We start from the raw sequence: 27,415 nt of genomic DNA, 5'->3' as shown, positions 1-27,415 counted from the left end.
CAACAAAAATGTTTTCTGGACTCTGAGGCATTGCCTGTTGAGAAACTAGATTTTCAGCTTGATTAGTAAGGGTTTTTATCTGTCCCCAAGAAGGGAGATCATAAGGTTGATGCCGCCAAGGGCGGTGCTTTCTGGAGATCTTTAGAGCAGCCATGGCTCTTATTGGAACTTCTTCCTCCTGGGGTTTTTGCTGTTTCATCTCTAGTTTGAATGCTGGGGGCCCTCTTAGGTCGAATCTTCCGAAGAGGAAGCCATTTCTCCATCTGGAGAAATACAAGCATACCACTTTCCCTGTAAGAATAGTTTTCCAGATTTCCATTGATTAGTTAACACATCTTGGTACCAAATGGACAGTGGAAGAGAAGTGACCTTCAGTTTCTCGAGATGTTTTTCTCTCTGTGGTAAGTTTAAAATATTTAAAACAAATAAAGTTGTATTAACAATAGTTATAGGTTTAGAGAATAGCTTATTTTGGAACCTAGTAAAGTCTGTTTTAGATAAGGAAGATAGTATTGTTCCTGTGTATTCCCCCCTTTTAAATTAATTTTTTTAATTTGTAGTTTCAGTATGTGATGTTCTTGTTTGATTATATCTTGTGCTTGTGGATTAAAAAGAATACCTGTCATATGTTTAATAGAAAATGATTGTAAAAATTGTTTGAAATAACTTGAAGTATAGAAAGGGTCATTGTCTGTTTTTGTAGAACTAGGAGTTTTTATTATAGCAAAACAAACTAATAGGTGAGTTATAACGTGTTGTGTAGCTTCACTGCAAAGAGGTGTGGCTCAGATAAAAGAAGAATTTATGTTGATACAGACGTGTAGGAGAGAAGAAGGAGAAAGTTTAGGCCAATGAGTTACATCTATTTGTCATAGTTTATTAGGTTGTAATCTCTGAGGATTAATACCTTGGGTAATGGGTTGAAGATGTAGGGGTCTACAAGTAGAGCAATTATATATATATATATATATATATATATATATATATATACATATATATATATATAAACAGATGGAGCTGAAAACAATATATCATCTATATAATGAATAATGAGAAAATCAGGAAATTGTTTTGTCCATGGGATCACAAAGAGTCAGATATGACTGAGTGACTTCACTCACTCGCTCACTCACTCAAGTTCTTTAGCAGCCTGTAATTTTTCTTTTGTAAGGGGCCATTGCTCTGTCCAAATAGGCTTGTCATTCTTTCAAGTTATTTTAATAATTATTTTGTTTGTTAAATGAGCAGTGGCCCCTAGGAAAAATGCGGAATGTATATCTGACTTTGCATTGTATAAGTAAATCCCTTTTTATTAGATTAAGGGTGTATCTATCACATAACGTTGTAATGTAGCAGGCTGGCCTTCTGGTCCCTCATAAGGATAAATTTGAATACTTTGATAAACTTCTTGTGTTTTGGTTTGAGAAACTCCTATAATTTGGCAAGAAATTTTCTGTATAGGCCAAGATTTGGGCCATAAGTGTTTTGAAATAATAGGAATGTCAGATTCAGTATCGAGGAGACCAGAAAATCTTTTATCATTAAGTTTGATATTAATATTTGGTTGGGTATATTCAGATGCCAATGATGTTCATAAGGACTGTTTTGATCTGTATTACTTGATCCATCTGTCTGTATATCATGAGAGGAGTTAATAGCAGTATAAGGTAAAAGAAGTAATTGAGCAATTTTGTCCCCCTTTTTGAATTGCTGTAGAATCTGAGATGACATCATAATTTGAATTTTTCCTTTATAATCTGAATCAATTATTCCAAGGTGAACAGTAATTCCTTTAAGTCAAACTAGATCAGCCAAGTATAAGGCTGAAAGTTTGTGGAGGTAGGGGTCCAAAAAGTCCAGTAGGTGTTTTAGAAGGGATTGTTTGAGGGAAAAGGAGAAAATCATTTAGAGCTGATATATGGATGCCAGTACTGCTGGATGTTGAGGATTTGAGGGAAAAGATGGAGTTTGTCCTTGATTTTTGTTGAAGGGGACCTGGGGAGTCCCCTGTTTGAAGTTTCCCGAAATAAGTTTTCTTTCAACATCATATTTAGATTGGCAATCTTTAGCCCAATTCATCTCTTTATGGCAGCGATGGCAAAGTTTTGAAAACCTTTATTATTTTTATTTTTCTCTGTATGTTTCTTAGGGCAATTTCTTATATGGGTCTTATCCCCACATGTAAAATAGCCTTCATTTCTCTTTTTAAAAGCAGCAGCCATTGTTTCAGCTAACCTTTGCATTTTCTGTGTCTTAGATCCCACATTGTGGCAAGCCTTCAAATAATAACAGTCCCGGTCTCACATATTGGAGTGATAGCTCTTTGACATTCTTGATTTGCATTCTCAAATGCAAGCTGTTTTCCTAGTTGTATATTGGCTTCTTTTCCAATCACAGTATGGGAAATAGCAGTTTCTAGTCAAGCTAGAAAATCAGCATATGTTTCATTAGGTCCTTGTAATATCTTAGTGTAAGTACCTTTAGGTTCTCCTTGAGGAGTAATTTGATCCCAGGCTTCAAGGGTGACTTCTTTCAATTATTCATGCAACAAAGGAGGGCATAGTATTTGAGCTTCTATTGCCTCAAAGAACAGAGAAAGCTTCAGTCATAGATATCAAAAAGGGGGTAGAAAGAGTATTTGTCTCATTAGTTTAAGTGGAGCCTTATATATTTTTCAATTAGTTGTTGAGACTAGGTAAAAAGAATACCTCAGTGTTGTAAAAGTTCTGTTAGGCCCTTTCTCAAGACATTCATCTGGTGGTAACTTTGGCACAACATTAGCCAGGGAGAACAGATTCCAGATAATGTCTCTGGGCAAGATATTTTGTTGTTGTGTAATCAGGGGTACAAGTCTTGAGATACATGTTCTTAGGCAAGATTTGTTACAATTATAATCATTAACATCAGTTCAGTTCAGTTCAGTCGCTCAGTTGAGTCCAACTCTTTGCGACCCCATAAATTGCAGCATGCCAGGCCTCCCTGTCCATCACCAACTCCCAGAGTTCACTCAGACTCACGTTCATCGAGTCAGTGAGGCCATCCAGCCATTACATAGAGCCTAAGAAAAGCATTGCCATGAGTAAGACATTGTGCTGTGTAATCATTAGTTCTGGACCAAAAGAAAGGTCAGTTTTCCAGCAAGATACATTGTTGCACAGGGCTTAAGGAAAGCATGAGTGAGAATGTTTGTTTCCTCTTTATAGGGCCCTGGACTGTCTGCTTAAGTTTTGAGTCTTTCATTTCCCCCTGATTTTAGGAGAATATTGTTGTCAGGCGGAGAAGGCAATGGCACCCCACTCCAGTACTCTTGCCTGGAAAATCCCATGGGTGGAGGAGCCTGGTAGGCTGCAGTCCATGGGGTTGCGAAGAGTTGGACATGACTGAGTGACTTCACTTTCACTTTTCACTTTCAGGCACTGGAGAAGGAAATGGCAACCCACTCCAGTGTTCTTGCCTGGAGAATCCCAGGGTCAGGGGAGCCTGGTGGGCTGCCATCTATGGGGTCGCACAGAGTCAGACACGACTGAAGCGACTTAGCAGCAGCAGCAGTAGCAGCATGGTTGTCAGGGAAAGGGGTGGAGAAATCATTCTGTAACCTCTTCCTGCTGGGAAGGGGCATAGGCCTTAAATTGTTGAGGCAATATATTCTCCTCATCTTTATATGGAGGGTCTCTGATCTAGGGGTCCTGAGTAATAGCTAGAGGAGGCAGTGGAAACTGCAGGAGCATGAATAATCATTTGTAACCTAAGCCATTTAGATATAAAAATCATTATATAGTTACAGATATAAAAGCAAACAGCAAGAATAAGATGACTACAATTATTACAGTGAAGATAGTTTTCCACCATTCGGAGATAAGTCTCTATTTGCTGATGTGAAACCAAACCATCCCTGAACTTTTTTTTTTTTTTTAATTTTTTTTTATTTTAAAATTTTTATTTTTACTTTATTTTACTTTACAATACTGTATTGGTTGGATTCACGTCCCTGAACTTTAAACAAACGGTGAAGTAAACTAGAGAAACGATGGCGTTTTCCAGCCATTTGACCCAAGTCTTAGTACTTACCGACCTCAACAGGTCCCGAGTCACTCCGTCCAAAATGCCACGTGTACCAGGTCCCTGTTCGGGCGCCACCTGTTGGGGTCCTTTAATGGACCGGAACCTGGTGGTCTGGAGTTGATGATAAGAAAGCAAGAGAAAAAGGCTAGTATTCCCTGGGTTACAGAGAGAACCAATAAAGCCCTAGGACAGGGCTTGTACCACTCACGGAGGCACAGGGCGTTCTCTTGAAGAGGTCTTGAAAGCCCGGGCAGCAACGTGAGCTCGGCAGGTTTCTACGCTCCAGAGAATTAGCCAGAGGGAGAGAGAAAGAAAGAATGACATGAGGACCCAAGTCTTTAGTGGAACAAGGGTATTTTATTAGCAGAAATGCAGGCTTATATATCTTTTGTAAAATGATTACTCAGCCATTACAAAGCATGAAATTCCAGTAATTGCAACAAAAGGGATTGTCTAATAGATACAAGGTCGCTGATGCTGAAAAGAGTCATTGAAGGGAGCTACTGAAAAGAATCCAAGCAGGTACCCTTTCCCATGATCTCAGTCCTGAGAACTGTGTGTGGCTCTACTTGTTCCCGGAATAGGGACTGATAAGGAACAGAGAATCCGTGAGAAATGGCACACAAAGGAAGAAAAGTGCAGCATATTGGATTCCTTAAATTTGAAAGTCCCCTGAACAATTCATATAACTAGGTCCTTCCCACACTCCCAGTGTTGCACCAGAATGGTGACAAGTGTAGAAAGAAGGTATTAAGAGCATTACAGATACTAGACCCTGTGACTCTGGGAATTTGAAGATGAAACAAACCATTCTTACATAGAACCCCGAGAAAACACTTTCTGCGACAAACAGATAACTGTGTAAATGCCAAAATTAATATTTGATTTTATATCTTGGGGAGCAAACTCCCATGACGTGCATTCTTTAGTGTAGCTCCATAAGCTTTCTCTCTTTTTTTGCCTCATAGTCTTCTATTACAAGTTTTAGTATTGTCCCTTGAAATCACTGCTATAATTTGCTAAATCATCCCACTATCGTTAGACATTTGGATTTATTTCTATTACTATAAATTATAGAGCATTTAACATTTTATTTGTACTTATTTTTCCTGCTTTGGGGTTATGTCTGTGCTAATTTCTAAGGAATAGAAATGTTAAATCAAAAAGAATGTGCATTTTAGAGTTTATATACATGATCACACAGTTTGTGATAAGTTGAAACTTGACTGTAGTTATTTTGATTTCCAGGCAAGTGGTTTTTATTTGTATCCAGTGGATACTGCACGTTCTTATTTATTGCCAGTATGTTTATTCCTACACCAGCTTTCTGGGGTGCTCTGCTTGGGAATGGGAAAATAGGTTAAGAGCATTAAAACAATATTAAAAATCTCTTTAGAAAAGTATTGGTGGTGGTTTAGTTGCTAAGTCGTGTCCGACTCTTGCGACCCCGCAGATTGTAGCCCGCCAGGCTCCTCTGTCCATAGGATTCTCCAGGCAAGAATACTGGAGTGGGTTGCCATTTCCTTCTCCAGGAGAAATACAAAAAGCATTACATGCTCATCACAGGAATTAGAGAAACTATCAGAGCATATATAATAAAATAAAATCACTAATAATTTTACAACATGATGATCATCACTATTACTATTTTGACATATTTTTGCTTTTTTGTACTGACTTTACTTCTCCGACAAGTAGTTCACTAAGAGTCTTTTAATATAAAGTACATTAAAATATTAAATTTAAGTTAATTTTTTGAACTGAATTGTGGTTGCACATATACAATTTATGCAATTATGTTTTGATACTTTTTTTACACTTAGTGTAATATCTAAAATCAACATTTATTTCATTAAATATCCTTCTATAGTGCAAATGTATTTTTTATGTCACTAAAAAATCAAATGCTTTTGGATTTATCAGTCCAAATAGTTATCCTACAGAGCTCTCTCATTTTAAGCTATCTTCACTATGAATTTCTTTAAGAAGTTCAAAATATATCATGGATACTTACATCTACAGTATCATTTACCTAAAATTTAAATTTGAAAGTGAGGCCCAAATAAGCAGAATTATTTTCTCAATTACCAAATTAAAGGTTATCAAATAAAGGAGTCAAAACTAGAACTTAAATGCCTTACTTTATAGATTTTTGCCTGTCATACTATCAATCTTACACTATCAGACTATGGGATCACTACCATTTTAAAATAAAAAATTGGTGTGAAAAATCTGTTATTTTCCAAATGAAAAAAATATCATTCTTGGTATACATTGTATACAACATAGTTAATATGAAGTAATGTCCTATCCTTAAACAAATTATCAACCTAAACTGATCACTTTACCAATTATGACAGGTTTCAAAGCACTTGTGAGGTGTCAGTTATTTTCATTTAAGTTTTATTTATCTCAATTTTGAATAAATAATACATCATATGGTTCAAAATTCAAAAAGTACAGAAGAAAATAAAAAGTCTTCCTCCTATCTCTGTCCCCATTGACCTGTTTCCCCTCCCCAAGGCAAGCAACCTTATCAGATGCATGTGTCTATTTTCAGAAATGCCTATTAGCATACACTGTTTCACGACGACTGTTTTATTAACTGTTTTTCTTATCTATAGTCCTTGAAAAATCACTCCATATCTATAAAAAAAGCTTGTCTCTGTTTTTTGTTATAAACTGCATATTGACTTTATGGCTACATTAAAATGTATTTGACTCATCTTTTATTGATAGACAGGTTGAATTTAGTCTTTTTCTCCTACAAATATTGTTGCCATGAGTGGCCTGAAAAATATGACGTTTTATACATGTGTGAGTGTCTGCAGGAAAAATTTCTTGAAGAGAAATTGCTGAGTCAAAAGGTAAATTAATGCCTTTGTGATTTTGGGACACAGCCAAACTGCTATCCAAAGAACTTGTTCCAATTTATATTCTCACCACTAAAGCATGAGACTGTGCAAGCCACAGTTTCAAAACAAAAAGCATCTTTCACTGGATAAGTAAAATATGTTCTTTGATAAGTTAATGGTGGCCACTCTCAGCTTCAGAGCATGGCCCTGACAGATCTAGGAAAGGAAACTTTAAGGCCTGGATTGCAATTCCAACCAGGCCAAATTGCTTCCAGATCCTAGCTATCATTCCCTGACCTTTTCTCCTTCGACTTTTATTCTGACTCAGAATATTTGTTTGGATTCTATTCTTGCAGCTTCTTCCTTGAGATGCCCTCGCTCTTACCATGTGGCATTAGCTTTGGGGCTTCTGTCCACCATTCTAGCAAGTATGCTGCTATTGCAGTGGATTCTGTACTGGGGTAAGTGCTAACTTAAACCAAAATTTGTGTATAAAAGCAATATAACGTTACGGAAACCTTGAAAAATAGTCCCAGCAAAATAAATCACCAACATACACAAGGGTATCTCCCAGGCATAGTCTTCTAGTTTTTGAGTACATGCATTTGTGGTAAGTATTTATTCTTTTAAATAAGGCGGGGTATGATTCTGATCACAATATGCTTATAAGTTTGCATATTGCTTTTTGGTTTGATATTGTGTCATAAACATTTTCCTACCTACTATCATATTTAGCATGAAAATCAAATTATAATTTTAATATTATGTTTAACTTTTCATATGAGATATACTGTAATTTAATTAAGCATATTCTAATTTTTCCCATTTTAGTGAGCTTTCCCATTTTCTAAAATGAACTTTCCTAGATTTAGTTCTCCATCCTTATATATGATGATCCAGAGAGCCTTCAGTTTTTGTTTCACAATCCAGAGTTCTAACTTAGGTTTCTGTTATCTGAGCATGATTGTTAGTGACAGGCTATTGCTGTTGTTGTTTTGTCACTAAGTTGTGTCTGACTCTTTCTGAGACCCTGTGGGCTGTAGTCTGCCAGGCTCCTCTGTCGATGGGATTTCCCAGGCAAGAATACGAGAGTGGATAACCATTCCCTTCTCCAGGGGATCTTCCAAATCCAGGGATAGAACCCAGGTCTCCTGCGTTTCAGGTAGATTCTTTACTGAGCCATTAGAGAAGCCCCAAGTGACAGGTTCAGTTCAGTTCAGTTCAGTTCAGTTCAGTTCAGTCGCTCAGTCATGTCCGACTCTTTGCGACCCCATGAATCGCAGCACGCCAGGCCTCCCTGTCCATCACCAACTCCCGGAGTTCACTCAGACTCATGTCCATCAAGTCCGTGATGCCATCCAGCCATCTCATCCTGGGTCGTCCCCTTCTCCTCCAGTCCCCAATCCCTTCCAGCATCAGAGTCTTTTCCAATGAGTCAACTCTTCTCATGAGGTGGCCAAAGTACTGGAGTTTCAGCTGTAGCATCATTCCTTCCAAAGAAATCCCAGGGCTGATCTCCTTCAGAATGGACTGGTTGGATCTCCTTGCAGTCCAAGGGACTCTCAAGAGTCTTCTCCAACACCAGAGTTCAAAAGCATCAATCCTTTGGCACTCAGCCTTCTTCACAGTCCAACTCTCACATCCACAGACAGACTTTATTAATTGGGATTCAGTCCTAGGACCTCTACCTCAGATCCAAGTCCTAGTTTTGACAGAAGGGGACTCCTAGGCAAGTCAGGAATTTTTCCTTCAGGAAGGTACCATCACAGTTGTATGGAAAAAGCACAAATTATAAGGTGTCGACTTCATAGCTCAATCTCCAGAACCCTATGTGAGTCCCATGCCAGGCCTTCCTACAGAAAGTTTGTCTATAGGTTGACTACTTTGCCCACATTTTAACTTCAAATCTGGGGTAGATATATAATCTACTCTTCAATTATGTATCCACACATATGCTCACTTGATATAATGGTTCATACTTGAGATTGTGAGATTGTGTTTATGGTGGGTTTATATAAAAATGTCTTGTGGAAGTAGAAAATCAATAGAATTTTGGAATTTTCATCGAAATCACCGTGAAAGCTTATTCAGTTCCCTTTCATTTTCACAGATCTATAGCCCAACCATTTTAAAGGAATGAAAGTGTCTGAATATAAAAGAGCTCAGTGAGGAGAATGGCATGACTTTTCGCTTTAGCAGCTGATATCCTTCTCTGTCAGAAAATCTTTTTTAAATATCTAGAATGAATTCTTTTTTGATGATGTATATCTTTTATCCAATTTCCAAGGAAATTTTACTGCATTTTGTGATTAAAAACAAAACAAAACAAAACACCCAAACAGTCTTTCATTCTAGATAAGTTTGTTCTTTCTAGTTTCTGTCCTTTTCTTTTGCACTATTATGGAGTGTCAGACTGAGGTTGCATATTCTGAAAGATTCTACTGAGTTAAGCAACGTGCATTATGCAGTCACACAATGTATGCTCTGAGCCTATATGAATAGCACAGAGATACATTCATGCAGACACACTGTTATGTTCCCTGTTGTGTGCATGTCACACGTGCATACTGATGTCTAGCACCAGCAAGGGACTCTCCTCCCAGTCCTCAGCCAGCTTGTATCCATTTCCTTCCCTGCTCCTTCATATTCTTGCTCAACAGAATGTTCAGTAGTAGTAATAGAGTTGGACATTGTGAGGTATTTAATTTGAGACCGTGCACTGTGGTACATTTCTCTAAACCTTAATCTGAGAGGTAGAGGGCAGGAAAGAGAGTTTATCCCCAATTTCATTGCCAAGACCAAGTGATCCGTAAACATGTGACCCAAACCTCTTCTTTTCCAGGCTCCAAGTTGCCCACTTATGCCGGCTGTCCTCACTGCCCAGACCTCTGGATGGGGCATGGTGACCACTGTTATTACTTTTCAGTGGAAAAAAAGAGCTGGAATTCTAGCCTGGAATTCTGCTTAGCCAAAGATGCGCATCTCCTTATGTTTAAAGACAGCAAGGAAATGGTAAGTGCAAACATTTAGTAAATGTAGAAGATTTTGTTGGAGAATGCTGTTCAAATGTATTGTGTATCCACTTTTGAGGAGCAAAAGGAATGTTCTTTCCTTTCCTTCCCCCAACAACCCTCATTTATATACCTAGATGCTCCAATTGGTATGTATACGTGTGTGTGTGTGTGTGTGTGTGTGTGTGTGTGTGTGTGTGTGTGTATGTATTGGAGGTGGCAGGATGGTGAGTATTACGGGGAAGAATTAGACCATAAATACAGGGCTTCCATTGTGGCTCAGCTGGTAAAGAGTCCGCCTGCAATGCTGGAGACCTGGGTTCGATCCTTGGGTTGGGAAGATTCCCTGGAGAAGGGAAAGGCTACCCAACCCAGTATTCTGGCATGGAGAATTCCAAGGATTATATAGTCCATGGGGTCTCAAAGACTCGACACGACTGAGTGACTTTCACTTTCACTTCACTTTCACAGATCTCATAAAAGAAAACATTAGATCCAGACACATATGAGTGTAACAGTAAAGAGGCACTTTACTCCCTTTACAAGTTTCACGAGCTCTCTCTCACCAGTAAGAGCTGGTGGAACTTGGGATGGAGGGAAAGAGAGGTAGCTTGGGGACTTAATGCCTTCTTCATAATATTTTGCCTTCATTCATTTGAATTCAGAAAGGTCTAGACTAGGAATCAGTTGGGGTTGTGCTGAAGGCATGAGGAAGAAGCAGTTTCAGAAACTTGAGAAAGAAGGAAGGGAAGTGTGTGTGTGTGTGTGAGTGTGACTTTACACTCCTCGCAGAGTTGAACTGCTGGGCTCCTCTTCCTACTGGCCTCTCAGATCCTTCCTGTCCACCTAACTGTCAGGAAATGAGTTCTTTATGAATCCTGGAGTATCTCAAAGTAACACAAGGAGTTGACATCCTGAGGTTACCTGGTATGAAAATCAATCAAATTCTAACTGGTCAACTTAAATAATATATGCAAAGAAAATAAGGAATCCTCCTTAGGTTTCTGTGCTAATTTCATGCTAAGTTTTGTGTTTTGATATTGTTTTACATCTTTTTCTTGGGGTATATCCACAGATAAGAGTTTATTAAGAATTCAACTATATTAAACATCACTTGGGGGAAATTCTGACAGGCAATGAATTACTCTAAAGGAATTGGAGAAAACATACGGTCTATAGAGTCTGTAATTTCCAATTTTAAGAGAAGACTAAAGCGTCTGGATTCCTGCTGTCTGTCAAAAGAATACTCATTCCTTTGAAATTCTGCATACACTCTAACCTCAAATCAGTCCACTTCTGTGATTTACTTTTCCTTTATCCTTCCATAAACTAGGTGACAGAATGCACTGGGGTGTATTCTTTAGACTTACTGAATTGTGGTTTTATGGCACCTAGTAATAATAACCTTGCTTTCTGGACCTTTTTGTAGCAACTCCTATTCTCATTCTGATACAACTGCATCTGAGTTCTTAGGCTAAGTGAAATCAATAGCAGAAGTGAGCAGACAGCTTGAAATACTGTTGAGCAAACACTGATAAACAGAGTAGTGAATCATAATACAAGACACTGCCTTGGAGAATTGCAGAGAGGCAGCTACCATAATTGCAGTGTGATAATGACAGCTTCAGCCCAGGATAGCTGGGAGGTGGGCGTGGTTCTGTTTCTCTGAGGTCCCCTGGAAGAATGGATGAGTGTTAAAGGATTTCATCTTTCCATTCTTTCTCTACTTACTGTAAATCCTGATGTACCGTTGAGTAAGCTGAACAGAGTTAGACTGGCTGCATTTCCAAAACTGGTTTATTTCCTTTTAAGGACCCTTGATTCAGACCAGTCCTGGAAAGGATATTCTATGCTCTCAGTAGAATATCCCTGAGTGACTGCATAGCAACTGCAGATAAATCTTACTTCTGACGTTCCTGTGGAATTTTGCTTGGTTCTCTGGCCTGATTCTTTTTCTTGCCCTCAGCTTTTGTAAGATCTTGTAAAACCAACTTGACTTATATCTAGTCTGATTTGTTGTACCAGTGTCATTATTCTTTTATTCTCATGGCAATATTTATATGTTATTTTAAGATAAATGCTTGCTTTTCCTAGGATTGCACATGATAAGTTGCTTCAGTCATGTCCTACTCTTTGCCACCCTAGGGACTGTAGCCTGCCAGGGTCCACTATCCATGGAATTCTTCAGGCAAGAATACTGAAGTAGGTTGCCATGCCTTCCTCCAGGGGATCTTCCCAACCCAGGGATCAGACCTTCATCTCTTGGGTCTCTTGGATTGGCAGGCAGATTCTTTACCGCTAACACTACATAGGTCTAAACAGCTACCAAAAGAGATAAAGATCTATGAAAACCAAAGTTTTCTGACATCCCAGTGGTGGAGAATACTGCTAGGGAATTAGTTTGCTCTATGCTAGAGGCTCCAAGGCTATCAGAAATGTCCCTCTTACACTGGTAAATAGTTATCTTTCAGGAAGATATATAACTACAGTGCACCTCTTAGATCAGTTATAGATAGCAAATCTTATAATGAAAATAATAAAAATCGAAACTACTGTGTATTGAGCACCTGCTATGTGATAGGAATTCAATTCTATTTTATTATTAATCTTCACAGCATATCCTATGAAGTAGAATTCAACCTCTCCATTTCATTGAGTGAATAAAATTCAGAAGAGTTAGTGAGCAAGTCCAAGGCTACAAATCTGACAAAGCCAAACTTTCTTTTCAGAGCCAGATTTTAAACTCCATACCAACCCACCTTTAGAGTCTTACAGAAATACTGTGTTTGACAGCTTTCAGAATCTATCTTGTGCACGCTGAAAAATGAAATCACTTTTCCAGTTGTTTGTTTTCTGGTTCCTTTTCTTTGCTGTACATGTTTAAAATATTATTTGAATTTGAATCTGGGATGTATATTTTATGGCCCTTGGGATTTAAATATTTTTAAATAGTGAGATGTTCACTTTTTTTTTTTTGCTATCCTTAGAAATATTTACATGAAAATTATATGCTGAGAGTGTCATTTATTATCTTTTTTTTGTGCCTTGGACTTCAATATTTATTTTTTTTTTGAGAAAATAAAAGAAGTAAAGTTGAATTGTTCTATTATTTCCTCAGTGTTCTTTTTAGCTTGTGGCAACTACTCTTTTTTGCTCTTCTTGCTCTTTGAATTTATCCTTAGATCTTTAGATATGTTAAAATTCTTAATTTTAGTTGTTATTTTTTCTCCATATAGATAAGTTTATTTTGATTGTTAACTTTTGTTTCTTATAGTTTTTGGTGTGTTATTTTAAAATATATGTTGACTAAATAATTCCCTGTGGAAATACTTTGGTTTCTTTTTTTTTAATTTTTATTTTTACTTTATTTTACTTTACAATACTGTATTGCCTTTGCCATACATTGACATGAATCCACCACGGGTGTACATGCGATCCCAAACATGAACCCCCTCCCACCTCCCTCCCCACAACATCCCTTTGGGTCATTCCCGTGCACCATCCCCAAGCATGCTGTATCCTGCATTGGACATAGACTGGTGATTCGATTCTTACATGATAGTATACATGTTTGAATGCCATTCTCCCAAATCATTCCACCCTATCCCTCTCCCTCTGAGTCCAAAAGTCCGCTATACACTTCTGTGTCTTTTTTGCTGTCTTGCATACAGGGTCATCATTGCCATCTTTCTAAATTCCATATATATGTGTTAGTACACTGTATTGGTGTTTTCCTTTCTGGCTTACTTCACTCTGTATAATTGGCTCCAGTTTCATCCATCTCATCAGAACTGATTCAAATGTATTCTTTTTAATGGCTGAGTAATACTCCATTGTGTATATGTACCACAGCTTTCTTATCCATTCATCTGCTGATGAACATCTAGGTTGTTTCCATGTCCTGGCTATTATAAACAGTGCTGCGATGAACATTGGGGTACATGTGTCTCTTTCAATTCTGGTTTCCTCGGTGTGTATGCCCAGCAGTGGGATTGTTGGGTCATATGGCAGTTCTATTTGCAATTTTTTAAGGAATCTCCACACTGTTCTCCATAGTGGTTGTACTAGTTTGCATTCCAACCAACAGTGTAGGAGGGTTCCCTTTTCTCCACACCCTCTCCAGCATTTATTGCTTGCAGATTTTTGGATCACAGACATTCTGACTGGTGTGAAGTGGTACCTCATTGTGGTTTTGATTTGCATTTCTCTAATAATGAGTGATGTTGAGCATCTTTTTATGTGTTTGTTAGCCATCCATATGTCTTCTTTGAAGAAATGTCTATTTAGTTCTTTGGCCCATTTTTTGATTGGGTCGTTTATTTTTCTGGAATTGAGTTGCATAAGTTGCTTGTATATTTTTGAGATTAGTTGTTTGTTGGTTGTTTCATTTGCTATTATTTTCTCCCATTCAGAAGGCTGTCTTTTCACCTTGCTTATATTTTCCTTTGTTGTGCAGAAGCTTTTAATTTTAATTAGATCCCATTTGTTTATTTTTGCTCTTATTTCCAGAATTCTGGGAGGTGGATCATAGAAGATCCTGCTGTGATTTATGTCTGAGAGTGTTTTGCCTGTGTTCTCCTCTAGGAGTTTTATAGTTTCTGGTCTTACATTTAGATCTTTAATCCATTTTGAGTTTATTTTTGTGTGCGGTGTTAGAAAGTGATCTAGTTTCATTCTTTTACAAGTGGTTGACCAGTTTTCCCAGCACCACTTGTTAAAGAGATTGTCTTTACTCCATTGTTATATTCTTGCCTCCTTTGTCAAAGATCAGGTGTCCATATGTGTGTGGATTTATCTCTGGGCTTTCTATTTTGTTCCATTGATCTATATTTCTGTCTTTGTGCCAGTACCATACTGTCTTGATGACTGTGGCTTTGTAGTAGAGCCTGAGGTCAGGAAAGTTGATTCCTCCTGTTCCATTCTTCTTTCTCAAGATTGCTTTGGCTAGTCGAGGTTTTTTGTATTTCCATACAAATCTTGAAATTATTTGTTCTAGTTCTGTGAAAAATATGGCTGGTAGCTTGATAGGGATTGCATTGAATTTGTAAATTGCTTTGGGTAGTATACTCATTTTCACTATATTGATTCTTCCGATCCATGAACATGGTATATTTCTCCATCTATTAGTGTCCTCTTTGATTTCTTTCATCAGTGTTTTATAGTTTTCTATATATAGGTCTTTAGTTTCTTTAGGTAGATATATTCCTAAGTATTTTATTCTTTTCGTTGCAATGGTGAATGGAATTGTTTCCTTAATTTCTTTTTCTACGTCCTCATTATTAGTGTATAGGAATGCAAGGGATTTCTGAGTGTTGATTTTATATCCTGCAACTTTGCTATATTCCATTGATTAGCTCTAGTAATTTTCTGGTGGAGTCTTTAGGGTTTTCTATGTAGAGGATCATGTCATCTGCAAACAGTGAGAGTTTTACTTCTTCTTTTCCAATTTGGATTCCTTTTATTTCTTTTTCTGCTCTGATTGCTGTGGCCAAAACTTCCAGAACTATGTTGAATAGTAGCAGTGAAAGTGGGCACCCTTGTCTTGTTCCTGACTTTAGGGGAAATACTTTCAATTTTTCACCATTGAGGATACTGTTTGCTGTGGGTTTGTCATATATAGCTTTTATTATGTTCAGGTATGTTCCTTCTATTCCCGCTTTCTGGAGAGTTTTTATCATAAATGGATGTTGAATTTTGTCAAAGGCCTTCTCTGCATCTATTGAGATAATCATATGGCTTTTATTTTTCAATTTGTTGATGCGGTGAATTCCATTGATTGATTTGCAGATATTGAAGAATCCTTGCATCCCTGGGATAAAGCCCACTTGGTCATGGTGTATGATCTTTTTAATGTGCTGTTGGATTCTGATTGCTAGAATTTTATTGAGGATTTTTGCATCTATGTTCATCAGTGATATTGGCCTGTAGTTTTCTTTTTTTGTAGTATCTTTGTCAGGTTTTGGTATTAGGGTGATGGTGGCCTCATAGAATGAGTTTGGAAGTTTACGTTTCTCTGCAGTTTTCTGGAAGAGTTTGAGTAGGATAGGTGTTAGCTCTTCTCTAAATTTTTGGTAGAATTCAGCTGTGAAGCCATCTGGACCTGGGATTTTGTTTGCTGGAAGATTTCTGATTACAGTTTCAATTTTCATGCTTGTGATGGGTCTGTTAAGATTTTCTATTTCTTCCTGGTTCAGTTTTGGAAAGTTGTACTTTTCTAAGAATTTGTCCATTTCTTCCACGTTGTCCATTTTATTGGCATATAATTGCTGATAGTAGTCTCTTATGATCCTTTGTATTTCTGTGTTGTCTGTTGTGATCTCTCCATTTTCATTCCTAATTTTATTGATTTGATTTTTCTCTCTTTGCTTCTTGATGAGTCTGGCTAATGGTTTGTCAATTTTATTTATCCTTTCAAAGAACCAGCTTTTGGCTTTGTTGATTTTTGCTATGGTCTCTTTTGTTTCTTAATTTTGTTTCCTAATTTTTAAGATTTCTTTCCTTCTACTAACTCTGGGGTTCTCCAATTCTTTCTTTTCTTGTTGCTTTAGTTGTAGAGTTAGGTTATTTATTTGACTTTTTTCTTGTTTCTTGAGGTATGCCTGTAGTGCTATGAACTTTCCTCTTAGCACTGCTTTTATAGTGTCCCACAGGTTTTGGGCTGTTGTGTTTTCATTTTCATTAGTTTCTATGCATATTTTGATTTCTTTTTTGATTTCTTCTGTGATTTGTTGGTTATTCAGAAGTGTGTTGTTCAACCTCCATATGTTGGAACGTTTAATAGTTTTTCTTCTGTAATTGAGATCTAATCTTAATGCATTATGGTCAGAAAAGATGGTTGGAATGATTTCGATTTTTTAAAAATTTATCAAGGTTAGATTTATGGCCCAGGATGTGATCTATCCTGGAGAAGTTTCCATGAGCACTTGAGAAAAAGGTGAAATTCATTGTTTTGGGGTGAAATGTCCTATAGATATCAATTAGGTCTAACTGGTCTAACGTATCATTTAAAGTTTGCATTTCTTTGTTAATTTTCTGTTTAGTTCATCTGTCCGTAGGTGTGAGTGAGGTATTAAAGTCTCCGACTATTATTGTGTTATTGTTAATTTCCCCTTTCATACTTGTTAGCATTTGTCTTACATATTGCGGTGCTCCTATATTGGGTGCATATATATTTATAATTGTTATATCTTCTTCTTGGATTGATCCTTTGATCATTATGTAGTGGCCTTCTTTGTCTCTTTTCACAGCCTTTGTTTTAAAGTCTATTTTATCAGATATGAGTATTGCCACTCCTGCTTTCTTTTGGTCTCTATTTGCGTGGAATATCTTTTCCCAGCTCTTCACTTTCAGTCTGTATGTGTCCCTTGTTTTGAGGTGGGTCTCTTGGAAGCAGCATATAGAGGGGTCTTGTTTTTGTATCCATTTGGCCAATCTTTGTCTTTTGGTTGGGGCATTCAACCCATTTATGTTTAAGGGAATTATTGATAAGTATGATCTCGTTACCATTTACTTTATTGTTTTGGGTTCGGGTTTATACACCCTTTTGTGTTTCCTGTCTAGAGAATATCTTTTAGAATTTGTTGGAGAGCTGGTTTGGTGGTGCTGAATTCTCTCAGCTTTTGCTTGTCTGTAAAGCTTTCGATTTCTCCTTTGTATTTGAATGAGATCCTTGCTGGATACATTAATCTGGGCTGTAGGTTATTTTCTTTCATCACTTTAACTATGTCTTGCCATTCCCTCCTGACCTGAAGAGTTTCTATTGAAAGATCAGCTGTTTTCCTTATGGGAATCGCCTTGTGTGTTATTTGTTGTTTTTCCCTTGGTGCTTTTAATATTTGTTCTTTGTGTTTGATCTTTGTTAATTTGATTAATATGTGTCTTGGGGTGTTTCACCTTGGGTTTATCCTATTGAGAACTCTCTGTGTTTCTTGGACTTGGGTGATTATTTCCTCCCCCATTTTAGGGAAGTTTTCAACTATTATCTCCTCAAGTATTTTCTCATGGTCTTTCTTTTTGTTTTCTTCTTCTGGGACTCCTATAATTCGAATGTTGGAGCGTTTCATGTTGTCCTGGAGGTCTCTAAGATTGTCCTCATTTCTTTTAATTCGTTTTTCTTTTTTCCTCTCTGATTCATTTATTTCTACCATTCTATCTTCTATTTCACTAATCTTATCTTCTGCCTCCATTATTCTACTATTTGTTGCCTCCCGAGTGTTTCTGATCTCATTTATTGCATTATTCATTATATATTGACTCTTTTTTATTTCTCCTAGGTCCTTGTTAAACCTTTCTTGCATCTTCTCAATCCTTGTCTCTAGGCTATTTATCTGTGATTCCATTTTGATTTCAATATTTTGGATCATTTTCACTATCAATATTCAGAATTCTTTCTCAGATATATTCCCTATCTCTTCCTCTTTTGTTTGGTTTGGTGGGCATTTTTCCTGTTCCTTAACCTGCTGAGTATCCCTCTGTCTCTTCATCTTGGTTATATTGCTGCGTTTGGGGTGGCCTTTTAATATTCTGGTAATTGTGGAGTTCTCTTTATTATGGAGCTTCCTCATTGTGGGTGGGGTTGTATCAGTGGCTTGTCAAGGTTTCCTGGTTAGGGAGGATTGTGTTGGAGTTCTGGTGGGTGGAGCTGGGTTTCTTCTCTCTGGAGTACAGTGGAGTGACCAGTAATGGGTTATGAGACATCAAAGGTTTTGGAGTAGCTTTGAGCTGCCTGTATATTGACGCTCAGGGGTGTGTTCCTGTGTTGCTGGAGAATTTGCGTGGTATGTCTTGCTCTGGAACTTGTTGGCCCTTGGGTGGAGCTTGGTTTCAGTGTAGGTATGGAGGTGTTTGATGAGCTCCTATTGATTAATGTTCCCTGAATTCAGGAGTTCTCTGATGTTCTCAAGCTTTGGACTTAAGCCTCCTGTTTCTGGTTTTCAGTTTTATTTTTACAGTAGCCTCTAGATTTCTCCATCTATACAGCACCCATGATAAAACATCTAGGTTAAAGATGAAAAGTTTCTCCACATTGAGGGACTCCCAGAGAGGTTCACTGAGTTACATGGAGAAGAGAAGAGGGAGGGGGTAGTAAGAGGTAACTGGAATGAGATGCAGTGAGATCAAAAGAGGATAGAGCAAGCTAGCCAGTAGTCACTTCCTTACGTGTGCTCCATAGTCTGGACCGCTCAGAGGTATTTATGGAGTTATACAGGGAAGAGGAGAGGGAGGAAGTAGACAGAGGTGGCCAGGAGGATAAGAGAGAGAAATGAAAAGGAGAGAGACAAAACCTGCCAGTAACCAGTTCCTTAGGTGTTCTCCACCATCTGGAACACACAGAGATTCACAGAGTTGGATAGAGAAGAGATGGGGGAGGAAAGAGACAGAGGCCACCTGGTCGAGAAAAAGGAGGGTCCAAAGGAGGAGAGAGTGGTCAAGCCAGTAATCTCGCTCTCAGGTAAAATTGGATAGTGAAGTTTGGGTTTTTAAATGTACAAAATTGACAACAAAAACCAAAAAGCAAAGATTAAAAATCTAGAGTAGAGGTTGGATTTTCAAAAATACAATATTAAAGAAAAGAAGCAGAAGGAAAAAAGAAAAAAGAAAAAATTAAGGCCACAAGTATTATTAAAAAACTCCAACAACAATCACATAAAGACTATATATGGTGTTTGCCTTAAAAAAGTCTTTTTTTGAAAAGTAATAGTAGGTTATAGAAATAACAATTAGAGGAGAAATAGAAGACTTAACAATTAAAAAAAAAGTTGGAAAAAAAAAAGCAAGGAAAAAAAAAAAAGAAGGGAAAAAAAAACCCGGAATGATTGTAAAAGTAGTAAAGATATATCTGGCCCTTCTCTGATGTTGTGGGCAGTGTGGGGTCACTTCCAAGGCGGTTCCCTCTGTTTAACTTCTTGTTTGCTGGTTTTTTAGGCTCACTAGTTCAGTCGCGCTGTGGGGAGGGGGGGATGCTGCAAAGAAATAGCACTGTCGTGTGCACACAGTGTCTCAGCCCCGCTGGACCTGTCCCTTCTCGTGGCGCACAAACCGCTCCGGTTCTACGATGCTCAGCCGGGAACCGTCTGAGGCTGGCCCTAGGCTGCGTGCACCTCCCCGGTCTAAGCCGCTCAGGTTCAGCGCTCAGATATCCCTCAGAGGCTCAGATTCGGTTGGGACTGCATTTTGTGCCCTTCCCAGGTCCGAGTAGCTCAGGAGTTTGGCGAGTGTGGTCGCTGAGACTTTTCGCCTTTTCTGTCTCTGCTGCTCAGTTTTCTGGGTGTATCGCTGGCGCCCCTAGTGAGGCAGATGGTGGCAGACCAGCACCCCCAGAAGTCTTAGCAAAGAAGCCTGCTTGCAGTTTGGTAGGTAGAGTCTCTCCGGGGCTGCAATTGCCCCTTTCCAGCCCTTACGGCTCTGGCTGCCTGTCCCTGGTGGGGGATGGTCTGCAGCCGGCTATTTCCGTTCCATCCTTTGCTCTGTGTGCGGTCCTGGCGGCGTCTTATGTTCGAGCTTTTTGCGTGGTAGCTATCCCACAGTCTGGTTTGCTAGTCCAAGTTAGATCGTTCTGGTTACGTGTGGGGTGTTCCTGCCTGATTCTTACAAATCTCTGCAGCCCGCGCCTCCCGCGCGTCCCTGCCCTGCCCCCACTTGCTAGTGGCGGATGCAGGCGTCTGTGCTGCTTTTCCGCTGGGGGAGTTACTGGTGGGCTTGTAATCTGTTGGTTTAAATTATTTATTTATTTTTCCTTCCTGTTATGTTGCCTCTGTGTTTCCAAGGCTCACCACAGACTCGGCAGGGAGAGTGTTTCCTGGTGTTTGGAAACCTCTCTTCTTAAAATTCCCTTCCCGGGACAGACTTCCCTTCCCAGGATGGAGCTCCCTCCCCACCTCCTTTGTCTCTCTTTTCGTCTTTTATATTTTTTCCTACCTGTTTTCAAAGACAATGGTCTGCTTTTCTGGTTGCCTGATGTCCTCTGCCAGCATTCAGAAGTTGTTTTGTGGAGTTTGCTCAGTGTTGAAATGCTTTTGAGGAATTTGTGAGGGAGAAAGTGGTCTTCCCATCCTATTCCTCCGCCATCTTAGGACTGCCCCCCCACCCCCCGCCCCCATACTTTGGTTTCTTTACACCTATCCTGATGCTCCTCGCTGGATAACATCTTTATTCTTCATTATCATAATTTGAGATTATATCTTCAGACTTTATTTCTTTAACAACCTCTAGTTCAACTTGAACCATCATCTCATCCCTGTTAGAGCTTATGACTTTGGGATTGTCCCTATCTTCTCCCTGAAATTTCAATATTGGCTTTTCTTATATTTAGGGTTTGAAAGTGAAAGTGAAGTCACTCAGTCATGCCTGACTCTTTGCGACCCCATGGACTGTCCATATCCAAGGTTTCCTTCTGTGACTACAAACACTATGAAAACATGGTCACTTTTCCCCATAATATAAAGTAAATTCAGGTAATGAAAAGAGATTCATTTCTTTCAGACAGACATGAGTTTGTTTTTACTAAATTGCTTACTAGCTATGTGAGCTTCAGCAAGTTTCTTAACCTCTTTGACTCTCAATTTCCTCATGTATCAAGTGGAGAAATTTTTTTTTCCAGAATTGTTACAAGTATTAAGTGAGAAAATCTATGTGAAATTGTTTTTAACATAAGAGGAATCACTTCATTTTAGATTTTCTTCTTTCCACTTTAATTCCCCGTGACACTTGAAATAAAGCCAGAGTCGAAATAACTTTTGTTTTTTCCTTTCTGTCTCCCAGGGTGTGAAATTTCAGTAAAATATATATCACAAAGTAAATTATGATTTGTTGAATTGAGTTTTTCCCTTTTGAGGAAATCTGAAATGATATGTTAGAAGATAGAACTAAATGGCTGGAAGCAGATAGTAGGTGATGGGAGAATTGTTTTACTTGATGTCTTTGTAGTCTGGTAATGTGTGTGTGTTTGTTACCCTTTCTTCATAACCAGATAAAGCAACCATTATGAACTTCACCCCAAAGCATACCTTTGGTAGGTAGGTTAGGTTGTGGTACACAGCCCAATTCCATTCACCATTGGGAATATATCTACCTAAAACTAAAGACCTATATAAACACTGATGAAAATCATCCCTATCAAGCTACAGAACTAGAACCATTTCAAGATTTGTATGGACCTCCCAAAAGCAATCCCCAAGACTTCAGGCTCTAGATCAATGGAACAAAATAGAAAAGCCAGAGATTATCTTTTACTAGATCACTTTCGAAAACACTCAGACATAAAATCACAGCAGGATCTCATGATCCACCTCCCAGAATGCTGATGAGCAACTTCTGCAGCTCAATTCCAGTTCATTATTTTGCAAAATATTTTGTTGATCTGCAAGCAATAAATGCACCTACACTGTTGGTGGGAATGCAAACTAGTACAGCCACTATCTCCAATTGCAAAATAGGAGTATTTTGATGTTCATTGTTTATATGACATCTAGACGTACATATACACAATGGAGTATTACTCAGCCGTTAAAAGAATTCATTTGAATCAGTTCTTTTGGAGCCGATTATACAGAGTGAAGTTACAGATGTATACTATCATGAATTGAATCGCCAGTTGTCTGGATGCAAAATTGAAAAATAAAAATAGGTAAAAGTTTTAAAAGAACAGTTGATATCAATGTGTAAATTCTGATTAAAAGAAATATTTTACCCTGAGTTTAAAAATATCTCAACTTTCAGCTTTAACAATCGATGTTACTGAGAAAATATTCTATAAGAAAACTGATTTCTGTGCTGCTTCGTTAGGGCTCCATTAGCCATGGAGTATGCAGAATGTTTTAAAGCTGTATTAGAAAATCAGTACGTTGTAACTCTTGACATTGGACAATGGATTCCAACTTTAGCCCTAGGCAATAACAGTTAAGGATGATGACTAAATCTCCCTTTTAATTAATATGATTGGAATATTGCTACATTAACTAAATGTTAAATGTATGGTTTGAGAAGCTGAAATATGTTCATGCAGAAGGCCACAGTGCTTTACTAATTCATTCTAGAATAAAAAGTTGTGGTAAAGCATGAATAACATACAACTTACTATTTCAACAATTTTCAAGTATACAATTAGGGTCGCAAAGAGTTGGACACGACTGAGCGACTGAACTGAACTGAACTGAAGTGTATTCACATCATTGTGCAACTGTGACTGCTGTTTATCTCCAGAACCTTTTTCATCACCCCAAACAGAAACACCACATGCATTAAACAGTAACTCCCCATAACCCCGCCCACCCAGCCCCTGGTGACTACTAATCTATTCTTTCTGTCTGAATTTTCCTCTTATGTCCTTCTGTATCTGGCTTATTTCATTTCACTGGCTTCTTCTGTTTGGCATGTTTCCAAGGTACATCTGTGCTGTAGCAGGTATCAGATTGGGAACACGTGTACACTCATGGTGGATTCATGTTGATGTATGGCAAAACCAATACAGTATTGTAAAATAAAATAAAAAATATAGAAAAAAAGGCAGAATAATATTCCATTATATGGATAGGACCACATTTTGTTTATCCATTCACCTGTTGATGGACAGTGTTTTACTATTTCTTTTCTTTCATAATTGAAATTGTAATGATGATTTTGAGGATCAGTATTTTGTTGTGTTGTTCAGTCGATAAGTCGTGTCTGACTCTTTATGACCCCATGGACGGTAGCCTGTCAACCTTCCCTGTCCTTTACTGTCTCCCAGAGCTTGCTCAAACTTATGTACATTGAGTCAGTGATGCCATCCAGTCATCTCATCTGTCATCCCCTTCTCCTGCCTTCAGTCTTTCCCAGCATCAGGGTCTTTTCAGCTCTTTGCATCAGGTGGCCAAAGTATTGGAGCTTCAGCTTCAGCACCAGTCCTTCCAATGAATATTCAGGGTTGATTTCCTTTAGGTTTTACTGGTATACAGAAGTTTAAATTTGTGTATAATTCTTAACATTTGTACTAAAAAAAAAAAACACAACATGTAATTGTGATTCATTTCTGAACAATTATCCAAGTTACTCTCGTTTAAAATGTGAAGGCAAACTTGTCTTAACAGTATGTTAAAGTATGAATGCCTTCAAGTGTTCATACAGTTATATCATATGTCCCACAGATTCACAATTTGAAAATTCATTAGTAGTGTATATGACATTAATCTTTCACGGCAGATGAAGAAAGTTACTAGGAAAACGGGACTACCTGAACAAAGATGTTACAGAGTACACAAAATTCTGACAGGGAGAGCGGAGATCAAGGCATGGTTTTTCTTTAAGAAACAATTTCACCAAAACCAACATGGGAATAAAAGTAATTCAAAGTGTCTAAGACATGTTAAACACACAACTGACTCCAAATTGCCATTTAGTGTGCTTTGTATTGGAGGATGTAAAATCTACCCCCTCTATGCAATGTTAAGCTGACACCCAAGACAATCAAATATGTATTCATATCCTCTGTATTCAATATCCCTCTATTTTCTGGTTGTACAAACCAACCAACCAGTAAATGATTTCACCTCTTAAAGAAAAGCAGTTAGCACTTAAAAAATGGAATAACGTTGAATTTCCTCCTTCTTAAAAATGTTTCCAGAGCTACTCACAGTTTTGCATTTACAAAGTAGTTGATAAACATATTGCCCTGTATTGTACAAGAAGGGAGACAGGAACCACTAAGACAGGGAGGTGATCTGAATCAGGTTTGGCTTCTTTTGTCTCCTGCTTCATCAGAGGCTGGGTTCTCTCTCTTAGTTTCTGTTTTCTGCAGGTAAATCTTGTCTCTTGGTTAGCCTGTTTCCCTCGTTCTCCTTTTTCCCCTTTTGTTTGTGGGGTGTTTTTTTTTTTTTTTTTTTTGATTTGAAATTTTATCCTTTCCTGCCGCCATTTTTTGGCTTCCACTCTGATTTCCTCTTTTTTGCAGGAGCAGGTTAGCCGAGAACCTCATCTCTTGGGCTCCTCCTTTGTTGCTCCCTGGGTGGAGCCGACCTCCCTCCTGGGCGTTGCAGGGAGCAAGAACGTGCCCGGTGCCTGTGGGTAGGTGCTCCCTGGAGACTTAGGGAAGCAGGAGTGCGGGTCCTCTTGCCACCCTAGTTGGTGGGACCCCAACGTTTCACTCTTTTAAAGAGAGTGCTCGGTTTACCGAGCAAGGCTCACTAACTTTTACTATTGTGCACAAACACAAAATTATAGGGGAAATTCTTGTCAATATTAAATTCTAGTAATTTTGTACCCTGTCAAGTTTCCCTTCAATCTCTTAAGGTATCTGCATGTTTTTATATGCTAGTAGTCAACGCTTGGGAGAACGCAATGGCAACCCACTCCATTGCCTGGAAAATCCTATGGGCGGAGGAGCCTGGTAGGCTGCAGTCCATGGGGTCCCTAAGAGTTGGACACGACTGAGCGACTTCACTTTCACTTTTCATTCTCATGCATTGGAGAAGAAAATGGCAACCCACTCCAGTGTTCTTGCCTGGAGAATCCCAGGGACGGGGGAGCCTGGTGGGCTGCTATCTATGGGGTCACACAGAGTCAGACACGACTGAAACGACTTAGCAGCAGCAGCAGTCAACGCTTACTTTCTGTAGGATATATTTGAAAAGTCTGGAAACATAGGATAAAGTTATTTTTAAATAGTATGTTTGTTACACTTTCAAGTAATATGCCCAATATGTCTTTACTCAGCCTTCCAGACACATTTTCAAGTGAAATATCTCTATACTGAAAACAATAGATCTAATTAATTTTAGATTTTATGGGTGCTCTGTATTGTAATTTTTTTCTAATAATACCTATAGGTATTGTTTTAAGTACTTCACCTGAAAAAAGTGTCTGCGGGATTGAAGAAAAAAATGTAAATGATATTATTTGAAGACATAACATACATATTATTTAAAATTACATATTTACCTTCTGTAAATATCTAGGCTTTTTGGATACCATATGTTCATGTTTTGTTTTTGCTTTTGTCACATAGCATTATTATATTCCTTTTTCCACATGTTAAATGATTTCAGATACTTACCTTAAAAATTCTAAATATATTTTAGCTTAACTGTTTTCGTATTTCTAAAAAAAATCTTATTTCCAAATTTTAAGCAGCTACAAACATTTATATGAATTATTTTCTTGAAGTTAGTTATTTAGTATATAGTCCCTGAAATTAAGTTAGCCAATCAAAGATATATCCAATTTAGCTTTGGTATATTAGTAGTTTATCTCCATATAGGTTGAAATATCTTAGTTATATCCTGTAAACCATGTTCATATCGGAAGTGTAAGGAGTATGTTCTATACCTTAGCAGTATTTTAATTATAATTTAAAAATAAAAACTAAAAAAAAATTGCCTGCAAAAGCATGTGTGTGCGTGTGTAAGACATAAATATTGACCTTAAAAATAAAATGAAAAGGAAAGAAAAAAAGTATCTGATTTCATTTGTTTGTGTTCTGTCTTCATTTTGCTTTTAGGTTTTGTACTTCTTCCTCTCTAAGGTATAACCAAACATTACTAGTTCTAAAGTGACATAGCACCTCATTGCTCTAGTTCACACCTTCTCCGCAAGATAAGCCTTCTGAGGTCACACCCTTGCAATAAACACTCTTGTTTATGCTTTTATGCTGTAACATGTACACATCATTCATGAGTCCATAGAACCCTATAGATAATCGCACTCTGGTTCCAAAAGCTTCTTTCAAGTGGGATGTTGATTTTCAAGTGAGAGTGATCCAGTAAACATTTGCCCTGTCCAGCCTCATCAGGGAGAAGTAGTAAGCTGGCAGAATCATGTGACTTTGAATTGTATGGATCTTGAGAGTAGTGATCAAGTGTAGGATTGGAGTTTGTGAGTATTATCGAATCCCAGCTCTTCAGACTCTAATTGAGGTCTGTGTTTATATCTATTTATTTATTTAATGAATGAAGTCTATTCATTTCTGTGTTTCGTTAGCTGTCATTCCTCCCACTGAAATGTGAAGACGAAAGAGATGGACAGTTTTTCTTATAATCCCATTGGAAGAATGAGGCTAAACTCACTTTTTTCTTAATTTAAATAATCATTTTAAGCAAATTGTTTAAGTAATGCACAAAAGGTTCCCAGATAATCTGGAAATTAGGATGTCATTTCAGTCCCTGGTAGCTCAGAGGTTAAAGCTTCTGCCTCCAATGCAGGAGACCTGGGTTCGATCCCTGGGTCGGGAAAATCCCCTGGAGAAGGAAATGGCAATCCACTCCAGTATTCTTGCCTGGAGAATCCCATGGATGGAGAAGTCCATGGGGTCGCAAAGAGTCGGACACGACTGAGTGACTTCACCTTACCTTACCTTACCCTTCCTTTACACTTCAGACTCTGTCCCCCAACCAGCATACACAATTAAGTACTTGCTGGGAATATAGGGCCATATCCAAGGTGGTAGTTTACTTGTTGCTAAATATATTTATTACACGAGCACCAAATCCTATACAAAATTAATCTTCTGGGGTTTAA

General features: G+C 38.1%; 1 protein-coding gene across 1 annotated transcript; it reads left to right on the top strand.

Moving 5' to 3' along the window:
* LOC114114111 (killer cell lectin-like receptor subfamily G member 1) lies at positions 1–25,763 on the top strand. The gene is made up of 4 exons (XM_042247566.2): positions 1–401; positions 7,274–7,378; positions 9,760–9,929; positions 24,855–25,763. The coding sequence occupies exons 1-4, from the start codon at positions 347–349 to the stop codon at positions 24,969–24,971; spliced, it is 447 nt and encodes a 148-aa protein (XP_042103500.1). The 5' UTR covers positions 1–346; the 3' UTR covers positions 24,972–25,763.
* Positions 25,764–27,415: the final 1,652 nt, after the last annotated feature.

The sequence above is a fragment of the Ovis aries genome, chromosome 3 (assembly GCF_016772045.2).
Source record: "Ovis aries strain OAR_USU_Benz2616 breed Rambouillet chromosome 3, ARS-UI_Ramb_v3.0, whole genome shotgun sequence".
In the NCBI taxonomy this organism is placed as follows: domain Eukaryota; kingdom Metazoa; phylum Chordata; class Mammalia; order Artiodactyla; family Bovidae; genus Ovis; species Ovis aries.
Note: the sequence above shows the minus strand (reverse complement) of the source record. Positions and strands in the feature narration are given on the sequence as shown.

Excerpts from the sequence above, each read along its gene's own strand:
- LOC114114111 (XM_042247566.2), top strand. The coding sequence starts at position 347 with ATGGACAGTGGAAGAGAAGTGACCTTCAGTTTCTCGAGATGTTTTTCT. Across the intron at positions 402-7,273 it reads GAGATGTTTTTCTCTCTGTG|CTTCTTCCTTGAGATGCCCT; the intron begins GTAAGTTTAAAA and ends CTATTCTTGCAG. Across the intron at positions 9,930-24,854 it reads TTAAAGACAGCAAGGAAATG|GAGCAGGTTAGCCGAGAACC; the intron begins GTAAGTGCAAAC and ends TCTTTTTTGCAG.